The sequence below is a fragment of the Drosophila santomea genome, chromosome 2R (assembly GCF_016746245.2).
Source record: "Drosophila santomea strain STO CAGO 1482 chromosome 2R, Prin_Dsan_1.1, whole genome shotgun sequence".
In the NCBI taxonomy this organism is placed as follows: Eukaryota; Metazoa; Arthropoda; class Insecta; order Diptera; family Drosophilidae; genus Drosophila; species Drosophila santomea.
Window position 1 is genome coordinate 19,225,743 of NC_053017.2, and position 20,676 is coordinate 19,246,418.

Here is a 20,676-nt window from a genome sequence, read left to right on the forward strand (position 1 = left end):
GTTCCCACGCCGCATCAGTGCGCAAAAACATAATTTTGTTAAGACATTACAACAGTTTAGTTTATTTCTGCGACTGACTCATTAGTGGCAGTTGATGAAATGCAATTTTAACATAAATTGCAGTTGACTTTCGCTGCAGATTGTTTCCTTAGTTTTAAAATAGTAGATCACTTTTAAAACAGGTGCATTTTAGTAGAAATCAAATAATTTAGATTCCCATTATCAATTAGTTTCAAAATATTCAAAAAAATTAGCGAATTTTCATAATAAAATTTATGTTTATTACTTAAGAAGGTACAAATCCAATTCAAACATTATAAATACAACTTAGATTATAAAAATATTATTTATTTATAGAACTTTACATTTATTTAATGAAACTTTCATATTTTAATTTCAAATTTAAGCGCATTTTTATAAACCTATCGAATTATCGATTGTTCAGTGCAAGCTTTATGCAAATCGGCCATCTCTACATTTCCAACATCTGACTAACAGCTGTTCTTGTTATGGTTTTTGCTGGATTGATTGCAAATACTTATTAAAAATGACAGAAAAACTTTAAAACAAAAAGAAACTCTAATAAGAATTTAACTATAAATTCAGAGAAAAAAAACACATTTTAGCTGAAATGTCCAAGTTACCAAAAGCCTCTCTTAGTTTGAAGCAGGTAAGTGGAATTTAAATTGTTATTGGTTACATTTTAATACTTTTCCGAAAAGACGAATTAATCAATTTGATAACAATAATTTGGTGAATTAAATACATCCTAGTTTATGCTGCGCCAGGAAGTCCTGAAGCTCTACCGGGAAATATTTCGAACGATCCGTCAGGTGCCCGACAAAAACAGCCAGCTGGAGCTTAAATCCTGGGCACGTCACGACTTCCAGACGAATCGCCACCAAAGTGACGAGGTGGCCATCAAGATGCTCCTTCAGCACGGCAGACGAAGCCTCACAGAACTAAGGACCAGCCTCCAACTGAGCGGGGTGAGCGAGGGCAAATAGGATCAATCTTGGAGATAAATCTTAGCTTAATTTGATTTTATTTTTGAGCTCGACAACCGTACGAAAATAAATACGAGTTAAGACTAAGGACTATGACAAAAAGCTATCGAATCTTTGAGGTGCTACAATTCGCTGTGTTTTTTGTGTGTTCGTAAAGGTGAAATAGCAGTCTAGCGTCTTTGGAGGGAGTTGGACTCCCAGGATCCATCTTAGTGTTCCATTTCAGTTCTTAAAGCAGAGGTCGCAAAAAGCTCAGCCAGGCCACCTTAAGCAGGGCCAGTGCAAAGAGAAGTGAGCCCACACTGGTGATTATCAACGAGATGATATCCCTTTTGGCATGCTGATCCACTCTGCCCACCAAGAAGCTGTGTATCACGGTGCTTGTGATGTGGGCACCATCGAAACCGAAGCACGGAATGGCATTGATCAGCGCCAATCCTATACTAAAGACCACGTTGTACTTGAGGAGCAGCAGCCATGCATCCGGCCAAGCCGCCTTCATAAAGGTGTATCTCGGCACAAAGGCGGATACCTCCACCGTTCGAGTGACGTCCCACGGATGGCCCACATAGATCACCGGCGGCAGTTTTTCTCCTCGAAAATTCGTTCGCTTAAACGTCATTATGGCAGTAATATTCCGTATTAGCGGTCGCAGGCAGAATCCCTCGTTGCACACTCCGGAGGAGCAGTGCTCGGTCACCTCCTCCAATGTGCGACGCACATTAAGACATACATGCTGCGGCAGCTCCACAGGCACGTCTCCATTGGCGTCCTCCACCACCTCGAAGCAACTCACGTTCGGATTTAGTTCATTACAGCACTGTAGCTGGCCATCAATGCTATGATGTGAGATGGCGCTGCTTTCGTCGTTAAGCTGCACGAAATCCGCACTCACACAGTAGCCCGGCTTGAGCTTCAGGGAGTTCTGCAGACATGTCACCCAACTCTCCTCGCTATTGACTGGACAGCCGTTTACTTGGTTAATTTGATTGTCCACCTGCAGGCCGCGCTCTCCCCTCAGCGGAGATTTCCTCGTTAGTTCGGTGACCACGACATGTTGGTTGTAGGCGTACAATGGTGACATGGTGATGCCCACCGTTGAGATTAAAAGATAGCATACGCCGGCGAACACAAAATTATGCCAAATTCCGGCGCACAGAACACGTAGTTTGCGGAACCAACGAAGACTATTTAAGTGGTCGTGGGAGAGTTCCGTGTAAGCCAACGGCAGGCAGAAGATGAACTGAAATATTAATATTTACTACATTAGTACACGCATCCAGTTTTAAGATAAAGTAAGCAATTCGGACCTTAATTCCAAACCCGGTGACAGGCACATCCTCCATTACGGCAGCCAGGGCGTGTCCCATTTCGTGCACGACCAGACAGAGCACAAGGGTGGTGACGTAGTATCCGATCTCCTCAAGCGGCAGGTTAACGCCGGGCAACAGAATCTCCAGCTGCACGGGGACTCCAACGGGCGTGGATACAGAAGAAGAGCTATCCTGTTCTCCACTGCTAAAGATAGTGGCAATGAGCAGGATCAGTCCGATTGGGAGCAGCGAAAAGGTAACCAGGACTCCCACATTGAAGCTGGTGATCATTACTCTCCGGGTGCAGCTGTTACCGGCAGATCCCCAGCGGAGAAGGGTCCTGTTAAAGGCACTCGTGTGCCAGTGGAGGCTCATGAAATTGATACTCAGCCCGGTGTTCTTGAGGAAGGCATCGTACGGGTAGTGCATGCAGCTCTAAGGGATTACATTAACTATCTGGAAGTACTCTGGGTGGATATATACTACACCTTAAAGAATCGGTCGAAAAAGTAAAGAATGCCATAAAGCGATGCCAGCACTATGAAGAACACCAAGGGATCCATGGCTGGTGCGGTTTCAAGAGGTCATTGGTTGATTGGTTATAGGATGGTGATGCGGATTCTTCGGTACGGAGACCTCCGGTTGCTGGACGCCACTTGCGGATGCTAGTAGTCCCCTTCCGGCCGGGAATCCTTCCCGATCTCGTACCCCTCCGGTTCCGACTCCAAGTACTAGCTATACAGTATAGTCCAGACAGCAAATCAGCATTAATCACGTCCGGGAATCTTGTGCGCAAATTAACCTGAGTAAATACTGAGTAAAAATCGAAATACTGAAAGCTAATAGCAATCGATTATAAGAGCTAATCGATGACCGCTTAATTTATCGATAATACCTTATAGCTTATGTGAGCGCGAAAGGTTTGAACATTTTATAAATATTCAACGTCAAACAAAGAAAACTTTTGAAACCCTACAAGCAAAATACAAATTATGAATTAAAAGGAGAGATTTGATAAACGGGTTCCCTACCAATATATCAAAATTTAAAACAACTCCTGCCAATTGACTTAAAACACATCAAACACATGGTAAATCCCAGATGAGCGAACAGGACTTCTCATATAGGAGACTTTTGCCGACGTGCAGGGTGATCGTCTCTATAATGGCCTGCGTATCCTGTGTATCGGGCGTGGTTGCCGGCTACCTTTTCATGACCAGTTTGTCAGATGTCTCTGAGGCGGTAAAGATTGTGTGGACCACCGGATCGGCCCTCTATGCATTTTCCTCGCTCCTGTTGATTATTGCAGTTTGGAAGGTAAGCCTCCTCAGCCCGCTCAGTTGGTGGAACATTCTTACGAATCCTTTAATTTCGCAGTTGATTAAATGGCTGGCCTATCCATACATGTGCATGCTGCTCATGGCCATTGCCGTCTACACGATGATCCTGCAGTGGTTATTGAAGAACCTACCGGCTGCTGTGTTCTCATCCGTGGCCATCAGCTTTATTTTCCTTGGAGTGACGTTGAACATGACCAAAAGCCTGGATGACCTACGCATAGCTCCGTAAAGCAGTACAAATGGTACTCGGTTAGTATTGGATTTGTATTCTAAATTTAAAGTGTAGTTAACATGTGACACATGTAAACGAAATAAAAATTTGAAAAGCAACGAAAACTTTCATTGATGCATATTGGAGAAGTGTAAGTGTAAAATTCAGCTAGGCAAAATGTAAATAGTATAACTGAAGACAATATTTTGTTGTTTAATTTATAATTTTATAAGTACTTTTTTTTCGGCATTGTTAAATAGTGTTCTGCAACTTATACTATATTTTCAAGATCTATGAAAATATTTATAACGTTTTTGTAGTGCTACTTGCATTTGTTAAATTTGTGTATCTTTTAATTGGAAATAAGATTTTAATTCCATTCATCAGCTGTTTCCTCAAATAATAAAAATAGGTGGATTTGGGGGGTGGCATTGTAGGCAACAAGCGGGCAAAAGAGCCTAGCAAAACAAAACGGATGAAAGGCAACGGAAGTGAGGACAGGACCTCTTTCTCTGGTTTTTCCTCTCTCCAAACCGAAACTCACCTCCACCAAGCTCACCACTGAGTTGGGTTTTCCATGGACCTCCAGAGGACATGAGTTTCATCAGTTTAGTCGTGAGCTTGAGCAGCAGCAGAACAGTCGCATCCGCCGAAAAGGGCAACAAACGAGGAGTCCTTACGGAAAAAGGCTTTTGCAAAGGGTTTTCCCACACAGAGAAAGTGTTCAGCAGTTTCAGGAGAAGTTAGGGCGTTTTTTTAACAGATTTAACTCACTGAAAGGCTTCAATTTGTACGCGCGATTGAGTAAACTGAGAACAAAGGACTTCAGCTGGAATCTCGGCCCATATCGATTTGTTCCAAAAACTGCATATTCGCCAGCGAGCGAGTGAGAGAGTGCGCTTGTGCTGAAAACGGAAACGGAAGGGGGCGACAAGGAAGCGGAAGCGGAAACAGCTGCTGCATAAACAAGAGTAACAAAAGCGATTGTATGTCCCATCAACGCATCATGACGCCAGAGCAGCAAGGATATTGCCCCTAGGAAAACCCATACAAATTCCTCAAGGAAGCCCCCAAGTGAAAGCGCACGCATATCGCATTCAAATCAGAGGACGAACCATCAAGACGAACCCGCAAAGGATTCAGTGCCAAAGGAGCCGTACCGGCAGAAGCAGCAGCAGCAGCAGGAGCAGAAGCAGGAGAGTATCCAAATTGGGCCAACCGGTGAAGGCCCGCGCACGTCAGCTCTTCAGGACTTTAAGGACCCAAAGCAGAGGCAACCCAATGCATTTGGGTGCACAACAACAACGCCCCAAGCAACAACAACAACAGCGCGAGCAACAAGAGAAACATCAAAGGCGTTTCACGTTCAGTAAAGGACGGCAATGTCGTCCCTACAGCGTGACTGGCATTTACAGGTGAGTACAGGTAGTACTACCCAGCATCCCCTTATCCTGACTTCGGGAAGGTCAGGAACCCTCCCCCTTGATTCCTCCTCCTCGCTGCGTTTCCTGCGGAGTGGGCCAATGGCAATCGTATTGAGGTAGCTGGAGTTTGGGTTCCTCTGGTGAGCATGCGCACTGGGCACAAGTGTGCTTTACGAGTACGTAAACATTGCTAGCGACACGAGAATGGGTCAACGTCACAAGTTGCATTCATCTTAGTCTTGGTCGCTGTCGCAAGGGAACAAGGAAGTAAACAATGCATGCCCCCGACTGCTGATGGAATGCAATTTTGAGGGATACTATTAAGCCATTAAGCCTAAACTCATGGTATTGTCCTTTCATGACACTCATCTAACCGCATAGTTGTGTTAATTATGTTTAGTAAAACAGTAATTAAATTAAATTAAAGTAAATTAAATAAACGAATTGTATTCTGTAGAATTGTTTATTTGGATGACTTTTCAAAGACGTCTGTGCCGTAAATACAATGTACAAATTGGTATAAGACCAATTTCATTTATAAGCTTCTTCTCTCTGTTTATACAAAGTGAACTTTAATATTTGATTACGTATTACACACATATGAAAAACAGCATTCTTACAGCTTAGCATCAATGTCCTGCTGATTGGGTAAACTAATTGGCCTAGGCCTGTGCAACTAAATAGCTATTATTACAGAGGACTAGCAATTACTGGTGGCTCAACAAGTTGTGCGTCAAGTCTCACCCACCTCCCAATAGATTCCCTCCCCGACTAGATTCCACACCCGACTGGCCGACTTGAGGCCACCCCTTTCACCTTGACCGCTTATCGTTCAGGCCACACACGAGCGCCAACTCACTTGGCCCGGGGGAAGGTTCTTTCGTTTCATTAGGCGCTGGCAAAGGCCTTGAATTGTTGGGAAATAGAAAACAACCAGGGATTGCAGAGGCAGAGCTGCCTCAGCGAAAGCTTCCTGACAGCTTAAGCCGGATTCCAGCTGACAGCAGAGGGTGGTCTTGGCGTCCAGGATGTCGTACACCATGCCTGGCCGACTTGGGCCTTTGACATTCGACAAGGTCGCCGCTCTGGGATGCTGTGACTCATGCTCTTAAGGGGGAGTTGCCAAATGCCAAATGCCACGAGTTGGCCAACGCTCATTAGTCCTGTCAGATGTGTGACTATTGCATATTGCACTCTTCCAAGATAATTGCATGCCTTCTATTTGCTATTCTACTTGGCTTACTTCTGCCATCAATATGGCTGGCAGTCATCAGCTGCATTTTCACGAAACTTGACACATGCCGTGTCAGATGGACTGGTAAAAAATATATAATGTTATATATTATTATATATTACTTGAACCCCTCAAGGATACTTAGATAAGATAATTGAGGAAAAAGGAAATAAAAAGGTTGACTAAGGATAGAGCGCGTCACCGTTTATACTGCAAATAGGTTTAACCACCGATGGGCACCAATCCTTCTTTCTAATGGGCACACGCGTCGCATACTTCATATTTGATGCCTAACACTGGATCATATTACGTATACGTACGTCATTGCAAATACCAAGAAATGGGTGTGAGCGGACTAGCTAAGTGCGAAATAAGGAGCTATTAGGAAATGAGTTATTACGAACTGTTGTTTATTACGATAATGTGCATTAATATTTCAGGGTGCGGGTTATGGAAACAAATTCGAAAATAGTTGTTCAATATGAGGCACATATGTACATACATATATGATGACTATAGCATACACTTTTGAATGTATACATTTATATATTGGAGCTGTTGGTCTGACGAGCTGTGAGCTCAATAATACCTAAGATCAACTTACCGAATTCCGCTCTTGACTGCTTTCCAATTGTGTCCTTTCTACGAGAACTTGGCAAAGTTTTTCGTCTTTCCATTTAGCCTTATCAGCACGGGTATTTCCTGGCTTTAGCCTTCGTCTCGAACATTGCATCGTCCTTGGATTGGAGCAAATACCCACTCCCCCTTTGAGGACAATCGAACCCCCCCCATCAATTTCCGGCAACAAAGACAGAACCTAAAAAAGCTGAAAGGCAACCGCATGGCAGACCAGCCCCACCTCGCTCTTGACCCTGAGTCGTCGGAAAGTGTCAGTTTCGTGGGAGGAAGTGGCAGCGGATCCCGCAGACAAATGGAAAATTCCCAGACGTCATGCCAGCCCGCAAGGCACAGCATGCACCTGCAGCCTGTCATCGATTTAACAAAGTACATATAACAGCATGGGCGACAAGGAATGGAAAATCCGCTCGGTCCGCGGGTAATTACATCGCCCAAAGCTTTGAAAGGAGCGGGAATCGGAATCGGGCAAAAACTGGCTGTTAACTCAATTAAACAAAACGTATTGCATACATTAGGGCGCTGCAGCGACGTCGTCTATAAGTCAGCAGATCGCGTGCGCTCCTCGCATTTCGTTTAGCAATGCAAATTGGGCTAAGTTGTTGCTTCCTTGACCCGCCTCCAGTCGATTTGTCAACAGCCTCGGATTTCTGACGGGTTAACCCATTTTTTAATGGGTAGGTAACGCATTCGGCGGAGGCGGAATTTCAGATGCACGCCAATTTGGGGCATTAACTCTTGATGTGGAGTGCTTGATAAATACTTTCGCAATTATGGGCTGCTTACTTTATTACATTGTTATTTCATTTTTATTAAAAGAAACCTTCAATGAGTTTACTCAATATCTTATGCATACTTTCATACCTTACCCTAATAGATTAACATTGGATTCAGAATTAATATATAATTAATATTCATATCAATATCAATATATATATTTATATTTTTTTTGCAGGGTTCCCGGGGATCGGTTTACTGCGCGAGTGAACCGGACCCAACTGGTGGAGTCCAGTACGAGTCGGGAGGGCGCCTTCTCCACACGAATACGGCTGAGGGCTCCGGCGGAGGGGCGGGCGTGGACGGGTCCGGTGGTGGAGTTGGTCTCGAATGCGGCTCCCTGTTCTCGGTGGTATCAGCGCCGCCGGCTCCACTGCCCGACATCGTTGTGCCCACCGAGCTGGATGGCAAGCACATGGAGTCCGCCGCCTTCCGCTCCGGATGCTGTTCACCCAACGCCTCGCCCATGCGACGACCCGCCACCCTCAGCCTGGACACGCAATGCTGCCCGAGAACCCTGCACGCCAGCCTGCTGGAGCATCAGATCTCCGAGCTGGAGGAGGACGACAACGAGAACCTGCTGACCGTGTCCAGCATCACGGCACGTCCGTTGATTGCCAAATCGCACGAGCTTCGCAGCAGCCGGAAGTCGGGTTCGGGCTCCGGATCGGGTTTGAATACGGCCCGGAGCAGGTGCGTCCGCCGGGCCAAGGAGCGGGAACGTGATCGCGTGACCGTCGCCAGGCGGAGCAAGCAGGTGGTCAAGGATCGGGACTCCTCAACGACCACAACGGAGAGTGGTGGTCCCAATGTGGAGCCACCGGACGGCGGCTACGGTTGGTTCATTGTCTTCGGGGCCTTCTCCGTGCAATTCTGGGTGGCCGGACTGGTCAAGTCGTACGGAGTGCTGTATGTGGAGATTATGGAGACGTTTCCCAGCTCTACGGCCACTGTGGCCTCCTGGATTCCCGCGATCCTGTCGGCTCTCTGTTTGGTCCTGGCGCCCCTGTCGAGTGCTCTTTGCCAGCGATTCTCCTGTCGAACGGTGGTCTTTGTGGGCGGCATCTTCTGCGCCATGGGCATGATACTGAGCTACTTTGCCACCAGTCTGCTGCACCTTCTCCTAACTTTTGGCGTTCTGACAGGTGCATAAAGTATAATCACTATAAAGTTATCCTTATCCCATTAGTATTGATATTTATATGCCTAAAATGATGGTGATATTAAATAATTTCTTCATCACCAGGTATTGGTGGTGGCCTCTCGACTACACCGGGCATAGTGATAGTGTCCCAATACTTTGACAAGCACCGTGCGTTGGCCAATGGAATCTGCGTATCGGGCACTGCCGCCGGCAGCTTCATCCTACCTGTGCTGATAAAGCACCTGGCCGAGAACTGTGGCTTCCACGGCACCATTCTGATCCTGGGCGGCTGCATGCTGCACGTGTGCGTCTCTGCCACCCTTTACCGTCCAATCAGTGCATACACGGATCAGGAATCGGGCCAGGGACAGGAGGAGACGGCAAAGCCCCTCAACGAGGACATCAATCCGAGCACCACGGGCACCCTGACCACATCCACATACTTAGACACCTGCGATGTGGGTGCGGGCCACGAGCTGAGTGACAAGTTTATCGAGCATCTGTTCCTGGAGGAGTCCAAAAACCACCTGAACTACTATGCCAGTAAGCAGCCAGGTGGGAATATCTATCCTTAAAGAAAATTACAAATATTTAATGCCTTTTGGTTCCTTAGCCCAGGACAAGTCAGCGCAGGAGAGCGACGACGAGGTGAAGGATATTATCGGCGAGACCACATTCATCAAGCCCATGAAGAAGGTGCGCAGTTCCGGATTGCTGCACTCCGTCGAAGATCTCAGCACGGATTCCACTTGGGTCTATCGCAAGCACTCCGGCACGGACTCCAATCGAGGAAGTCGTCGTCGGCGGAATGTCTTTGCCAACGACGAGGTGATCTCCAAGATCCAAGCCCACCTGGAGAAGCCTCTTTCGCCGCCGAGTGTGGTTAGTCGTGGTCTCAGCAAGAGCATGGAAATACCCACTCCGGTTAGCAACCTCAGTGATCTTAAGCAGCAACCGGTGGAGCAGGCGGAGCTTGGCATTCTCGACTCCCAGCTGGTGGAGTCCATCATCGATGGCGACTGCCACCTTGCCGCCGATGAGGATGACGACGACGACGAAGAGCAGGGACCACGCACTTGCTGCGAGCGCATCGAGATGTACCTGGACATCAGCCTGCTGCAGGACCCGAGCTTTATCCTGATGTGCCTCTCCGTCACCTTGATGTCCGTCGGCTGTCCCTACATGCTGTACTACCTGCCCGCCCACGTTATTTCAATAGGTATTTGTATAATATTTTTATATTTTAAAAAAATATTTTTTTACAAAATGGTTAGTTAGTTACCTTAAAACAGATATGAATTTTTAAAGTTTTTTGATTACATTTTAAAAAGTTGAGTAATAATCGCTGACTCGGATAACTTTCTCATTGAAAATAAGGAAAATTATTTATTTTGTTGTGCACATTTTATAATTATATATTTTTTATATGTTTTTATATTTTGTTATATTTTATATTTTGTTATTCATCTCAAATTTCGTTCATCCTTAGGTTACAATAAAAGTGAGGCGGGATACCTGGTGGCCATCAGCGCAGTGCTGGATTTGATTGGTCGCCTTGGACTCGGCTGGCTGTGCGACCTGCAGCTATTCGATCGCAAGAAGACCTACACCTTGTGGTGAGTAACAAATATATATTTTATTAAATTTTTCGATCCAGTCTAAGGGGATTTTCCCATATCGACAGCATTTTGGGCGCCGGATGTGCCGTGCTCACAATTCCGTTCGCTAAGACCCTGGTTTTAGTGGGTCTATCGGCCGCTGTCTACGGCCTTTGCCTGGGTAGTTGGTATGTCCTTATGCCGGTGCTCCTTGCGGACGTCTTTGGAACGGACAGGATCAGTTCGAGCTACGGGCTGGTGAGGATGTTCCAGAGCATCGGGGCCATTTCGGTGCCACCTCTGGCAGGACTGATGCGGGATCTTTCTGGGGACTATGAGATATGCTTCTATTGCATGGGATCCTGCATGGTGCTCGGGACCACTCCGCTGATCGTGTGGTCCATTCTGGAGGCCCGCAACCATCGGTTGTTTGTTCAGCGCGAGGAGGAGGACTGCGAGGAGGCCTAGGAATGATTTGGATTCGTTGGTTGCCCCATATGTTAATAGAGTTTTAGTAGCGATCAAATACTAGTTGAGTTCCTGAGTTTCAGAGTTCGAATGCCTCACCGATATTGCTGATTCTACCAGTTACTATTAATACTATCCGTACGTTCTCATCCGTATCTAATCAAATCCAATCCATGCCCACTCGCACCCAATCGCTTGTTATCCTTCCGTTGAGCAACAGCAAAAGGATGTGTGAGATGATATTCAAACGAAGAAACCAAACAAACAAACAACCAACCAACAACTGAGCACCAAATGTTGCGCAAAAAGAACTGAGTTTAAAAGACATGAACTACAAATACCCGTATATAACTTTATAATATGATAACTACGATCAATGCCCGACTAGATGGTTATATAGGCCGACTTTAGTTGTAGGTTCGCACATCCATATCGGAATGGACTGGACTAACGTTGTGCAGGAAAAATCAAGTGGCTTTAGACAGAAACGAGGCTTGAATTGAGAACATCACATTACATTACCCTAGACTTAAAATAGTTGTTGTGAGACATTTACCCATAAAGACAATTACAAAATAAACACAAAATCAAAAGGTTACCCGAGTTTTATGGACTACATGGGATTTAAATTCGTAAATTACGCGTCACTAAAATAGTTGATGCAAAAACAAAATTAGCCAGCAGGATAAAAACTAACAGTGTTGCTAAAGGTCTTACAAAAAACCAAAAAATAAAAAAAAATAAAAAAAACAAGCCCTTTGTTTTAAGTCAAATGTGTGAATAGGCTGTTATACTGCTATCGAAATAGTCAGATTACTATCGATAGCATCGAAAAACATCGATTTTGTTCCATCACTACTGCACCGACGGTCACTTCGTTTTTCGCGTCTCAACAGCGGCTGAATGCAAATTTCGCAAATAATTGGCCATATATTGTATACTTCGCACCGCTCCACATAAATTGTATAACTGCTTGACAAGGATCAACTGCGAACATGGATCTCAGCGGTCCACAAACTCTGAACAACATACTTCAGCCCGACGAGTTAAAACTCGTGCCGGAAGACATCCAGAAGAAATTGTCGGCGTACATCAACAATTTTTCAGATGAGTACTGCAAAAACCGAGCTGCCGCCAATCGGTTGGGTAAGTTTGCATAGCCTTAATTTGTATATTTATTGTGCACAGAAGTTCGCGTATAACTTAAATATATGCATATGCTTGTACCCACTGAGGGCCTAAAGTTTTCGGCGTTTACCGGCTCAGATTGTACTATTTGTACATTCATACTTGTAGTTAACAATCGCAATTGTTAATTTTCTTGCTGTCTAAACACCCTTGAGGCATTTATGTATATTGTTTGTATACAAATTTCAACTTGGAATAACGGCTTGTTGCACTTGAAAAGCAATGGCTGCTCGCACAAACCTTTTTTTCCCTTATTAATTTCCACCTGCCGTCGGTGTGGTAACACTGGCCGTACATTTTCCCACCAAAACAGTTGAATAGCCGCAAATTTGAATCTCTAGGGATTTCTGAGACACTTCCGATATGAAACCCTGTTCAATTTGGTTCTAAAATCTGACTAAATATCGGAAAACATTTAGCAGCGTCAATAAAAATCATCTCTACTGACAACCGCTGCCAAAAATCGAATCATTTTAAATTAAACTAATTTTGAGGAATATAAAATCCCTTTGCAGTTACATTCATCTATATCTATTGATTACCATAAAATACTTTTGGGTTAGTTATATCCAGTCGAAAAGATTATTTATATTGTCCTCTATTCACAGCCGAAGCTGAGCAAAAAAGCGAAGAGCTGCAGAACAAAATGGAGGACTATCTAGCCAAATTTAACAACTTTGAGTTAAATGTAAGCGAGCTGCGCACCCAGCTAGATCAGGTGTCCTCAGAACGGGTTCACCTGGTGGAAACTATTGCCAGCTACGAACAAAATGTATCTCAGTTGCGCAAGGAGAAGTCTTCAGCAGTTGAGGAACGGGATTCGCTGATAAGGGTAATCGAGCGCCAGCAGGCGGAGCTGGAGCGATTAAAGCAGGATCTGCACACCTACCAGCAGCAGCTAAGCAGTGCGATTTCCGCCAAGTGCGAAGCCATTGCTCGCGTGGACGAGATTCAGAGTAAGGAAGTGGCTTTGGAGCTCAAGGAGAGCCGCATGGAAAGCGAACGCGATATGCTGCACAAGGAGATTATGTTAATCAGCGGAGACCTCAATCGAAGCAACGCCGAGTTGCAGAACATCCGACGGGAGCACTCACTTAACACCATGCAACTAGAATCACGCCTTAAGGAAAAGACCGATTCCCTACAGCTCATGCAGGAACAGTACGAACAGGCCGTCAAGACCATCGAGGAATTAACCCGTAAGGTTGAAGCCCAGAACGACGTCACCTACAAGCAGAACCAGGCCACGGAAGAGTATGTGGAGAGGCTGAAAAAAGAGCTTGATGCCAAGGAGAAGCTGTTTGAAATCTTCAAGAGCACCGAATCCGATCATCTGGTCCAGCGGGAGGAGCTTCTGCAAGGCATCTCCGAAATGAAACGTATGCTAGAGGAGACCGAGGAGCAGTGTGCCCAGTTGGAGGGACAAATGGAAACCCTGAAACAGAAACACACTGCTGAGCTGCAAGAGCAAAATCAGAAGATTCAGGATATGCAACGGGAGCTAGCCAGTGCCAACGACTTGCTGAAAGAGGCCCAAGCAAGTACTTTAGAAAGCGCCATATGTAAGTTGGCTCCCAGTGCGGCCGTGGCCAGTCGCCTAATGCGCTCCGATCTGTCGCTTACCGAACTTTACTCCATGTACGCCAAAAACAGCGAAGAACTGGAGATGCGCAACCGCGAAATTGAGCAGTTGAAGTTGCAGGTCAAGTCGATCCTTTCCGAGATCTCAGAGACCGCCCCGATTTTGGAAAAACAGAACTCCGATTACCACAAAATAAAGGAGACCAACAGTGAACTCTTGCGGCAGCATGAAGAAGTATTAGAACAGAAGATCAACATCGAGCACGAATTGGACAGAACCTTATATACCCTTAATCACACTCAAAAGGAGAATAAGAAACTGAAACAGACGCACAGCGATCTCAGCCGACAGGTGTGCATGTTGCTGGACGAATTGAACTGCATAAGGGCTGGAGTGAAGCTAGTACGTAGCCAACCAACTCGTCAGGCAACCACCAGCGAAGGTGTGATTAACGAAAACTTGGTAACTTTCAGTTCTATTGAGGAGTTAGTTGAAAGAAATGCATACCTCCTAAATATGTCCCGGGACCTCACAGAAATGTTGGAGGCTAGCGAAAAGAACCAAGACAAGTTCTTGCTGGATCAGTCTGAGAAAAAGATAACCAAGCTCAATGCGCGTTTTGTTCAAATGGAAGAACTATTAACGCAAAAGAACAATACGGTCACTACATTGCTATCCAAGTGCGAACGCTACAAGAAGTTCTACTTCGCAGCTCAGAAGAAGCTTGGTCAGAAGACTGTGGATCTAGACGACTCCAATCTGGAGCTTAACGACTCTGTACTTGAAACTTCAACGCAGTCGGCAGCCAAGGTTGAGGAGAACAGCAAACTGGAAAAGAGGGTGCAACAGTTGGAGCAGCAGTTAGAAGAGGAGATCAAGAAGTACGCTTCCCTGAAGGAGAACTACGACTATTACACTAGCGAAAAGCGCAAAAACGACGCACTAGCCCAAGAACAGTTCGACTCTATGCGTAAGGAAGTGCGGGAGCTAACCAGCAGCAACTGCAAGCTGATGAACGCCACTGAGTTCCAAAAAGAGCAAATCGAACTACTTCACAAAAATATAGGCACCTACAAGCAGCAGGTGACTACATTGGAAGAGCGTACAAAGAACTACGAGAAGACCATTATTAAACACGAGCAAACCGTACATTTGCTCAAGGACGAAGTGATGGCCGCACACCGTAAGCACGCAGCGGCAGATTCAGAGGCGCACGGCCTACGCCAAGAGAACCGCATTCTTAGGGACACTTCTGCCCGACTGCAGATCGAGAAGGAGACTTATCACCGGGAGCAACAGAGCCAGTCACTGCTTCTAAACAGTTTGGAATTCATTAAGACGAACCTTGAGCGATCTGAGATGGAAGGCCGTCAGCGTTTAGAGCAGCGATTAGATGACACTGTGCGGGAACTGGCTGCTCAGCGGCGTCACTTCCAGGAGGAGGAGGAGAAGTTCCGAGAATCAATTAACGAGTTTAAGCGGCAGGCGGAGACGGCCATCAAGTTAAAAGATGAAGAAAAGCAGCAGGCAGAGAAGTGGCAAGCGGAGCTAATCGGCGTCCGCGAAGAACTGGCTCAGAAGGTCAACCAAGTCAATGAATTAAGCAAAAAACTTCAGGAAAGCCTGACGCCCTCACTAAATGAGAATCCCATCGCTGCAGCCAATAAACGTGCCCGAGAGTTCGAGCTTAAGCTGGACCAGGCTACGGTGGAGATTGAGTCGCTCACTAAGGAGCTCGCAAAGGCTCGTGAGCATGGCGAGCAGTTCTACAAGATGTCTCAAAGTGCCGAAAGTGAGATCAAGCGTCTGCACGATCTTCACGGCGAGTTGGTGGCCAAGCAGGAGGAGGAAATCAAGAAGCTTCAAAGTTCAGAAGCTGAACTGAAGACCCGTATAAGCGATTTGGAAGCGGAGGCCATGTTGTCCAATGTCACCGAGCAGAGCAAGACTGTCAATCAGTCGGGTCAGTTGAAGTCAGCCCAGGAGGAACTAAAGAGCTTGCTGGAGAAGCTTACGGAAGCTAATCGCAGCATTCGCACGCTGCGTACCGAAAACACTAACCTGGCTGAATCCCTAAGTGCTGTGGAGGTGAAGTATGCCAACGGAATGGTACAACATTCTGCAGATATTCAGGAGCTAACCCGGTACAAGGCCGAATTCTTCAAAGCCAACGACGAACTCAGCCAATTGAAGTCAGGTCGGGAATCATTACAAGCCGCTTACGATGAACTTCTGCGTTCGAATGCCGAGGCTCAAAAGCTACTGGACAAGGAGAGAGAGGAGTCAGAGAAGCGAGTGGCTGATTTGCATGCATTGAACGCCAATTTGCATGATCAAATCGAAGCCCTGGCCTCGAAACTGGCTGTTCTGGCCAGCCAAAGCCAAAACCCGAACTCTTCCTTAAATGAGTCTGCAATGGATGCAGATCAGAGCCTGAACGCTTCTGGACTGGCCGCTGCCGAAGAGGGAAGGAACAACGAACAGCTACTAAAGATCATCAAGTTTTTGCGTAAGGAGAAGGATCTGTTCGCTGCCAAGCTGGACATTCTAAAGGCGGAAAATGCTCGTCTGATTTCGGAGCACGCCATTCAACAAAAGAAGGTTGACGAACTGAATGGCTATCTGAACCAAGAGCGTGCCAAGAGCCAGACAGACGTGGTGTCGGCCAACAAACACGAGGAGGTGTTACGCAAGATTGAAACTCTAAACGCCATCACCGATAGCAACCGCATTTTGCGAGAGGAGCGTAATGCTTTAACTCTTCGCGTCGCCGAACTTACCGATCGTATTAGCAGCGTGGAAAAGGAACTGTTCCCGCTGCAGTGCAGCAACAAGGAACTGACATCGAAGATCGAGGAGATTAATGTGGAGAACACCTCGCTCCGGACCGAGGCTATCAAGTGGCGGCAGCGTGCCAATGCGCTGGTTGAGAAGAGCAATCGCAACCCGGAGGAGTTCAAGCGTCTGCAGGCTGAGCGCGAGCATCTGGCTAAGTTGCTAACCGCCGAAAAAGAGCTAAACAAGAAGCAATCGGATGAGCTGGCTGTGTTGAAGCAGCGCATGGATACAGAGATTCCAACGCTGAACAAACACGTCCAACTTCTGGACGAGGCGCGCAAGAAGCAAGTGGACGAATTCACCAACCTCAAGCAAAACAACACGCGCCAGACGCAGGATATCATGGAATTGAAGAATCGACTACTGCAGAAGGAGGAAGAGCTTTTGAAGGCCAACGAGGAGTTGGAGACGAAGGACAAGGCCATAGCGGATAAGGACACCAAGGAACTACAGCTTCGCAAACTGGCCAAGCGCTACAAGGACTGCTATATGGGCCTTCAAGCTCAAGGCGGTGGAGCCGAGTCCGTAGCGGAACTGGAGAAGGTTCGTAGCGAGCTGGAGGAGGTTAATAATCAACTCCGGGCGCTTAAAGACGAGCACGAAAAGACTACCAAAGAATGCGATGAGCTGAAAAAGCGCACAGAGCCAGAAACAGATGCCAGTTCCGTTCGACAGGAATATAAGGCCAAGTTGGACAAACTTGTAGTAGACCTTACCGTGGCTCGTACTGATTTGGCCAACCAGGAAACAGCTTTCGCTGGCACCAAATCCTCATACGACGAGACAATTGCCCGCTTAGAGAAAGAGCTGCAGGAGAACATAGCCGCCAACAAGGACATTAACCAGCGACTCACCCGTGAGAACGAATCGCTTCACATGAGAATTAACCAGCTTACCCGTCAGCTGGGATCTCAGCAGTCAACCAAGCCCTCGACCAGTTCAGTTGCCGAGAAGGGCAATATTTCGGAAAGCTCTCCACGAACTGCCAACGTAAAGCCAATGTCTGGATCGGCGACGGTGCAACAATCGGCCACCGTTACTCCCTGGCGTGGAGGGGAGACTCCTTTGGCAAGCATACGACCCATTTCGGTGCAAAACAGCCGCACGGCCGCCATTCTGCCTACGAGTCAACAGCCCCCGGCAGGATCCAGTACGTCCACCTCCTCGTCATCCTCGTCTTCATCCACTTCCACAACATCCGCTGCTGCTAGCGGCGGCAGCTCGGCGGTAGCCCAAACCGCTTTGGTGCCACCACAGCAACAGGTTCACACCACTGGAAGTGCCGCCCTGGAATCGATGGCCTCCTCCTCACCCACTTCCTCACATACCGATTACATGCCGTCCACCAGCTCTGCTTCCGTGGCCGTCGCTGCTATTCCGCCGATGGGTGCCTCATCTGCTGCCGAAAGTTCCCAGGAGGCGGAAAGTATCCAGCACCCGCAGCAAAACGATTCGCAGTTGTTTGTTGGAGGAGCCCAACAGCAAGTTGTGGCTCTTGTGTCGCCGCGCGTGGAAGGTTCATCTTCATCCAGTTCTACGTCTGTCCCGACTGCCACTGCTCCCAGTGTCCAGGATGCCGGGAGTCAGAGCCAGCAGCCCAGCACCTCTGGCAGCAGTAGCAGCTCCTCCACAGTGGTGAGTAGCCACAGCAGGCACACCCCGTCCAGCAGCAATGTGACAACCACCCAGGCCGGCTGCTCATCTCAAGGCATTAAGCGACCGCGCGACATTGAGGGTGACTCCTCCACCACCAATGAAGAGGGTGTTGCCGAGAAAATGTCCAAAATGACTAAGAGACTTCGCGGCCCCATGCACAGCGGAGAGCTATCCGCCGGCCACATTGGTGATTCCGGAATGGATGTCGATCAAATGCCAACCTCCTCGCAGCGCGATCAGGAGGATGACATTCAAGTGGTTGACTCCGACGACGAGGAGGATGTTCTGGCCGATGCCGACGATGGTCCCATTGACGGAGGCGAAGCCGAACAAGAGGGCTACGAGGATTCGTACGAGCAGGACAACGAGATGGATGACAACGAAGGTGCTGACGATGACAATGATATCGCTGTGGATGCCCAGGACAACAACGAGGTGGACATTGAAGAAGTGCCGGAGCAGCACATGCAGGCTCAGGAAGAGAGTCAATCGCTAGACAATCAAGCAATCGCAACCGCTTTCGCTTCCCCTCAGGAGAACAACCAGAGTCAGGCCATCACCAGTGGCAGTGGAGAGTCCTCGAACCCGGTGACTCTGCCGCAGGCTGAGGCCTCCAACTGGAAGCAGGCAGCCGCCTCAACGTCCACAGCTGCCGCCCGACGCAACGATAGGTAGGTTTAAGATCTGTCTACGAGAAACTTTACTAATTGAATTAAATACAACAGCTCAGTGGAAATCGTGAGTTCACCTCAAGTCTCGAATTTTAGTGAGCAGCCTGCCCGCTTGGAGACCGCCGAGGTCGATGGCACCGCCGAGGTGGCCGATGGTGCGGCCCATGAAAGCGCAGGGCCCAGCGATACGGGTGCCGCCACAGCCAGTTCTCCACAAAAGCAGAGCGAGGCAGGAGAGAGCAGCGGAAGCGACGCCCTCAAAGCGGCTGACGAGGCTGATCAGGCTGGAGGAGCAGAAAACGTCAGTGAAGCAGATGAAGCATTCGCCGAGGAGACAATGGCTGCTGGCCAAGGAGAAGACTCTCAGCCACTAGGAAATGATAGTAGGTTACAAAAAATGGTATAAATGGAACGGAAAACTAATTAATTCATATTATCTAGATCCAAATGTGGGCACTAGCCAATCTGAGGTGTCCCACAACCAAGCCAATCTTGCCGAGGGTAACCCCACCGAGGACAACGAAGGAGCCGACGGCGTTTCCTCCGAGGGTGAGAAGCAGGCGGTGGGTGTTGAGGTAAGGACTCCTTGAGCAAAGTAACACTTTCCCTAAATTCTAAATTGATTGCTGTACCTTTCTTTTTAAGGAGGAGGGTCGGGAGGCGGAGGCCACTTCGCCGTCGGAGAATACGCGATTTCGCACGCTGCGTAGTGCGGTGCCCACGCGACGAGGACATCGCGCCATGAGGGGAGGCAGCCCCAACAACCAAAACCGGCCGCAGCGGATCGTCTGGCAACGGGACACGTCGCCGGGAAACATGCAGCAAAACCAGATGCCCCCCAACAATAATCGTTTTGCGCAACGGGCTCGCAGCCGGCGTCCTATTCGACGTCCTTCCCCGAACAACTTCAACAGCGGGGGACGATTCCCCTAGGGCGAGGAGTTCGGCGGACCCGCAGACGAAAGTCCGCTTTAGGCTGACTATAATCATTGCGTTTACTGGGCTAGAAATAAGTCTCCTCGCATTTAATAACGATTAGTCTAAGTCGAGCCACAACTACTTTATTACTGAACATTCTCCAGCTTGCGAGTCCAGATTTTCTGCAGTTGCCAAGACGCAAAGAGTTTCGCTTCTTGTACATTAACTCTGCCATAGACTTTTTAATAAATATGTGTTTAATTTGTCAAATATTTGATACACCTATCTGGGCAAGGATTTTAAACTGATGTTTTCCCAGCACTCTGGACTATTGGCTGACTGAGACGAAATTCCAAAATGGTTCACTCCTTGCATAAGTTGTGGCTCAGTTTAGTAGTGTTAAAACGTATATAGATGTAATTTACCCTGCACACTTCAAACCATATTTTTGTCTTTAAAGTAATTTAAAGAATTTCCATTGATGTTTCTGATATTCAAATATATGTGAAAGATAATTATATATATTGCTGTATCTTATTCAATTATTTTAGAATTGCAATTCTTTTAATGTAAAAATTTACCGCCGATTGTTTATCTAGTATTGCACTTTGGTGGCAATGACCTTAATTGGCCTAAGCTACGCAAGCCAATTAATTATGCAGTGCGCAGTG

At 47.2% G+C, this 20,676-nt stretch overlaps 5 protein-coding genes across 5 annotated transcripts; 4 read left to right on the forward strand and 1 right to left on the reverse strand.

The window, feature by feature from the left end:
- The first annotated feature begins 500 nt into the window (after positions 1–500).
- On the forward strand, positions 501–1,094 carry LOC120445321 (LYR motif-containing protein 2). Its single transcript, XM_039625642.1, has 2 exons — positions 501–670; positions 774–1,094. Exons 1-2 carry the CDS (start codon positions 632–634, stop codon positions 1,005–1,007), a joined length of 273 nt encoding a protein of 90 aa, XP_039481576.1. The 5' UTR covers positions 501–631; the 3' UTR covers positions 1,008–1,094.
- Positions 1,029–3,492, reverse strand: LOC120445318 (membrane-bound transcription factor site-2 protease). The gene is made up of 5 exons (XM_039625640.1): positions 3,352–3,492; positions 3,216–3,292; positions 2,809–3,122; positions 2,318–2,755; positions 1,029–2,250 (listed from the first exon to the last, which is right to left on the reverse strand). Exons 3-5 carry the CDS (start codon positions 2,881–2,883, stop codon positions 1,237–1,239), a joined length of 1,527 nt encoding a protein of 508 aa, XP_039481574.1. The 5' UTR covers positions 2,884–3,122; positions 3,216–3,292; positions 3,352–3,492; the 3' UTR covers positions 1,029–1,236.
- LOC120445320 lies at positions 3,422–3,967 on the forward strand. Its single transcript, XM_039625641.2, has 2 exons — positions 3,422–3,637; positions 3,698–3,967. The coding sequence occupies exons 1-2, from the start codon at positions 3,422–3,424 to the stop codon at positions 3,887–3,889; spliced, it is 408 nt and encodes a 135-aa protein (XP_039481575.1). The 3' UTR covers positions 3,890–3,967.
- Positions 3,968–4,503: 536 nt separating this feature from the next.
- LOC120447052 (monocarboxylate transporter 12) lies at positions 4,504–11,729 on the forward strand. The gene is made up of 6 exons (XM_039628432.1): positions 4,504–5,286; positions 8,121–9,087; positions 9,189–9,641; positions 9,700–10,305; positions 10,576–10,702; positions 10,771–11,729. The coding sequence occupies exons 1-6, from the start codon at positions 5,254–5,256 to the stop codon at positions 11,150–11,152; spliced, it is 2,568 nt and encodes an 855-aa protein (XP_039484366.1). The 5' UTR covers positions 4,504–5,253; the 3' UTR covers positions 11,153–11,729.
- A 274-nt stretch (positions 11,730–12,003) lies between these two features.
- LOC120447051 (nucleoprotein TPR) lies at positions 12,004–20,525 on the forward strand. The gene is made up of 5 exons (XM_039628431.2): positions 12,004–12,298; positions 12,949–19,087; positions 19,142–19,470; positions 19,529–19,662; positions 19,733–20,525. The coding sequence occupies exons 1-5, from the start codon at positions 12,148–12,150 to the stop codon at positions 20,018–20,020; spliced, it is 7,041 nt and encodes a 2,346-aa protein (XP_039484365.1). The 5' UTR covers positions 12,004–12,147; the 3' UTR covers positions 20,021–20,525.
- The last annotated feature ends 151 nt before the right edge of the window (positions 20,526–20,676 follow it).

Excerpts from the sequence above, each read along its gene's own strand:
- LOC120445321 (XM_039625642.1), top strand. The coding sequence starts at position 632 with ATGTCCAAGTTACCAAAAGCCTCTCTTAGTTTGAAGCAG. Across the intron at positions 671-773 it reads CCTCTCTTAGTTTGAAGCAG|TTTATGCTGCGCCAGGAAGT; the intron begins GTAAGTGGAATT and ends AATACATCCTAG.
- LOC120447051 (XM_039628431.2), top strand. The coding sequence starts at position 12,148 with ATGGATCTCAGCGGTCCACAAACTCTGAACAACATACTTCAGCCCGAC. Across the intron at positions 12,299-12,948 it reads AGCTGCCGCCAATCGGTTGG|CCGAAGCTGAGCAAAAAAGC; the intron begins GTAAGTTTGCAT and ends CTCTATTCACAG. Across the intron at positions 19,088-19,141 it reads GCCGCCCGACGCAACGATAG|CTCAGTGGAAATCGTGAGTT; the intron begins GTAGGTTTAAGA and ends TAAATACAACAG.
- LOC120445320 (XM_039625641.2), top strand. The coding sequence starts at position 3,422 with ATGAGCGAACAGGACTTCTCATATAGGAGACTTTTGCCGACGTGCAGG. Across the intron at positions 3,638-3,697 it reads TGATTATTGCAGTTTGGAAG|TTGATTAAATGGCTGGCCTA; the intron begins GTAAGCCTCCTC and ends TTAATTTCGCAG.
- LOC120445318 (XM_039625640.1), bottom strand. The coding sequence starts at position 2,883 with ATGGATCCCTTGGTGTTCTTCATAGTGCTGGCATCGCTTTATGGCATT. Across the intron at positions 2,756-2,808 it reads TTTTCGACCGATTCTTTAAG|AGCTGCATGCACTACCCGTA; the intron begins GTGTAGTATATA and ends GTAATCCCTTAG. Across the intron at positions 2,251-2,317 it reads TCACCGGGTTTGGAATTAAG|TTCATCTTCTGCCTGCCGTT; the intron begins GTCCGAATTGCT and ends TTAATATTTCAG.
- LOC120447052 (XM_039628432.1), top strand. The coding sequence starts at position 5,254 with ATGTCGTCCCTACAGCGTGACTGGCATTTACAG. Across the intron at positions 9,088-9,188 it reads AACTTTTGGCGTTCTGACAG|GTATTGGTGGTGGCCTCTCG; the intron begins GTGCATAAAGTA and ends CTTCATCACCAG. Across the intron at positions 10,703-10,770 it reads AAGAAGACCTACACCTTGTG|CATTTTGGGCGCCGGATGTG; the intron begins GTGAGTAACAAA and ends CCATATCGACAG.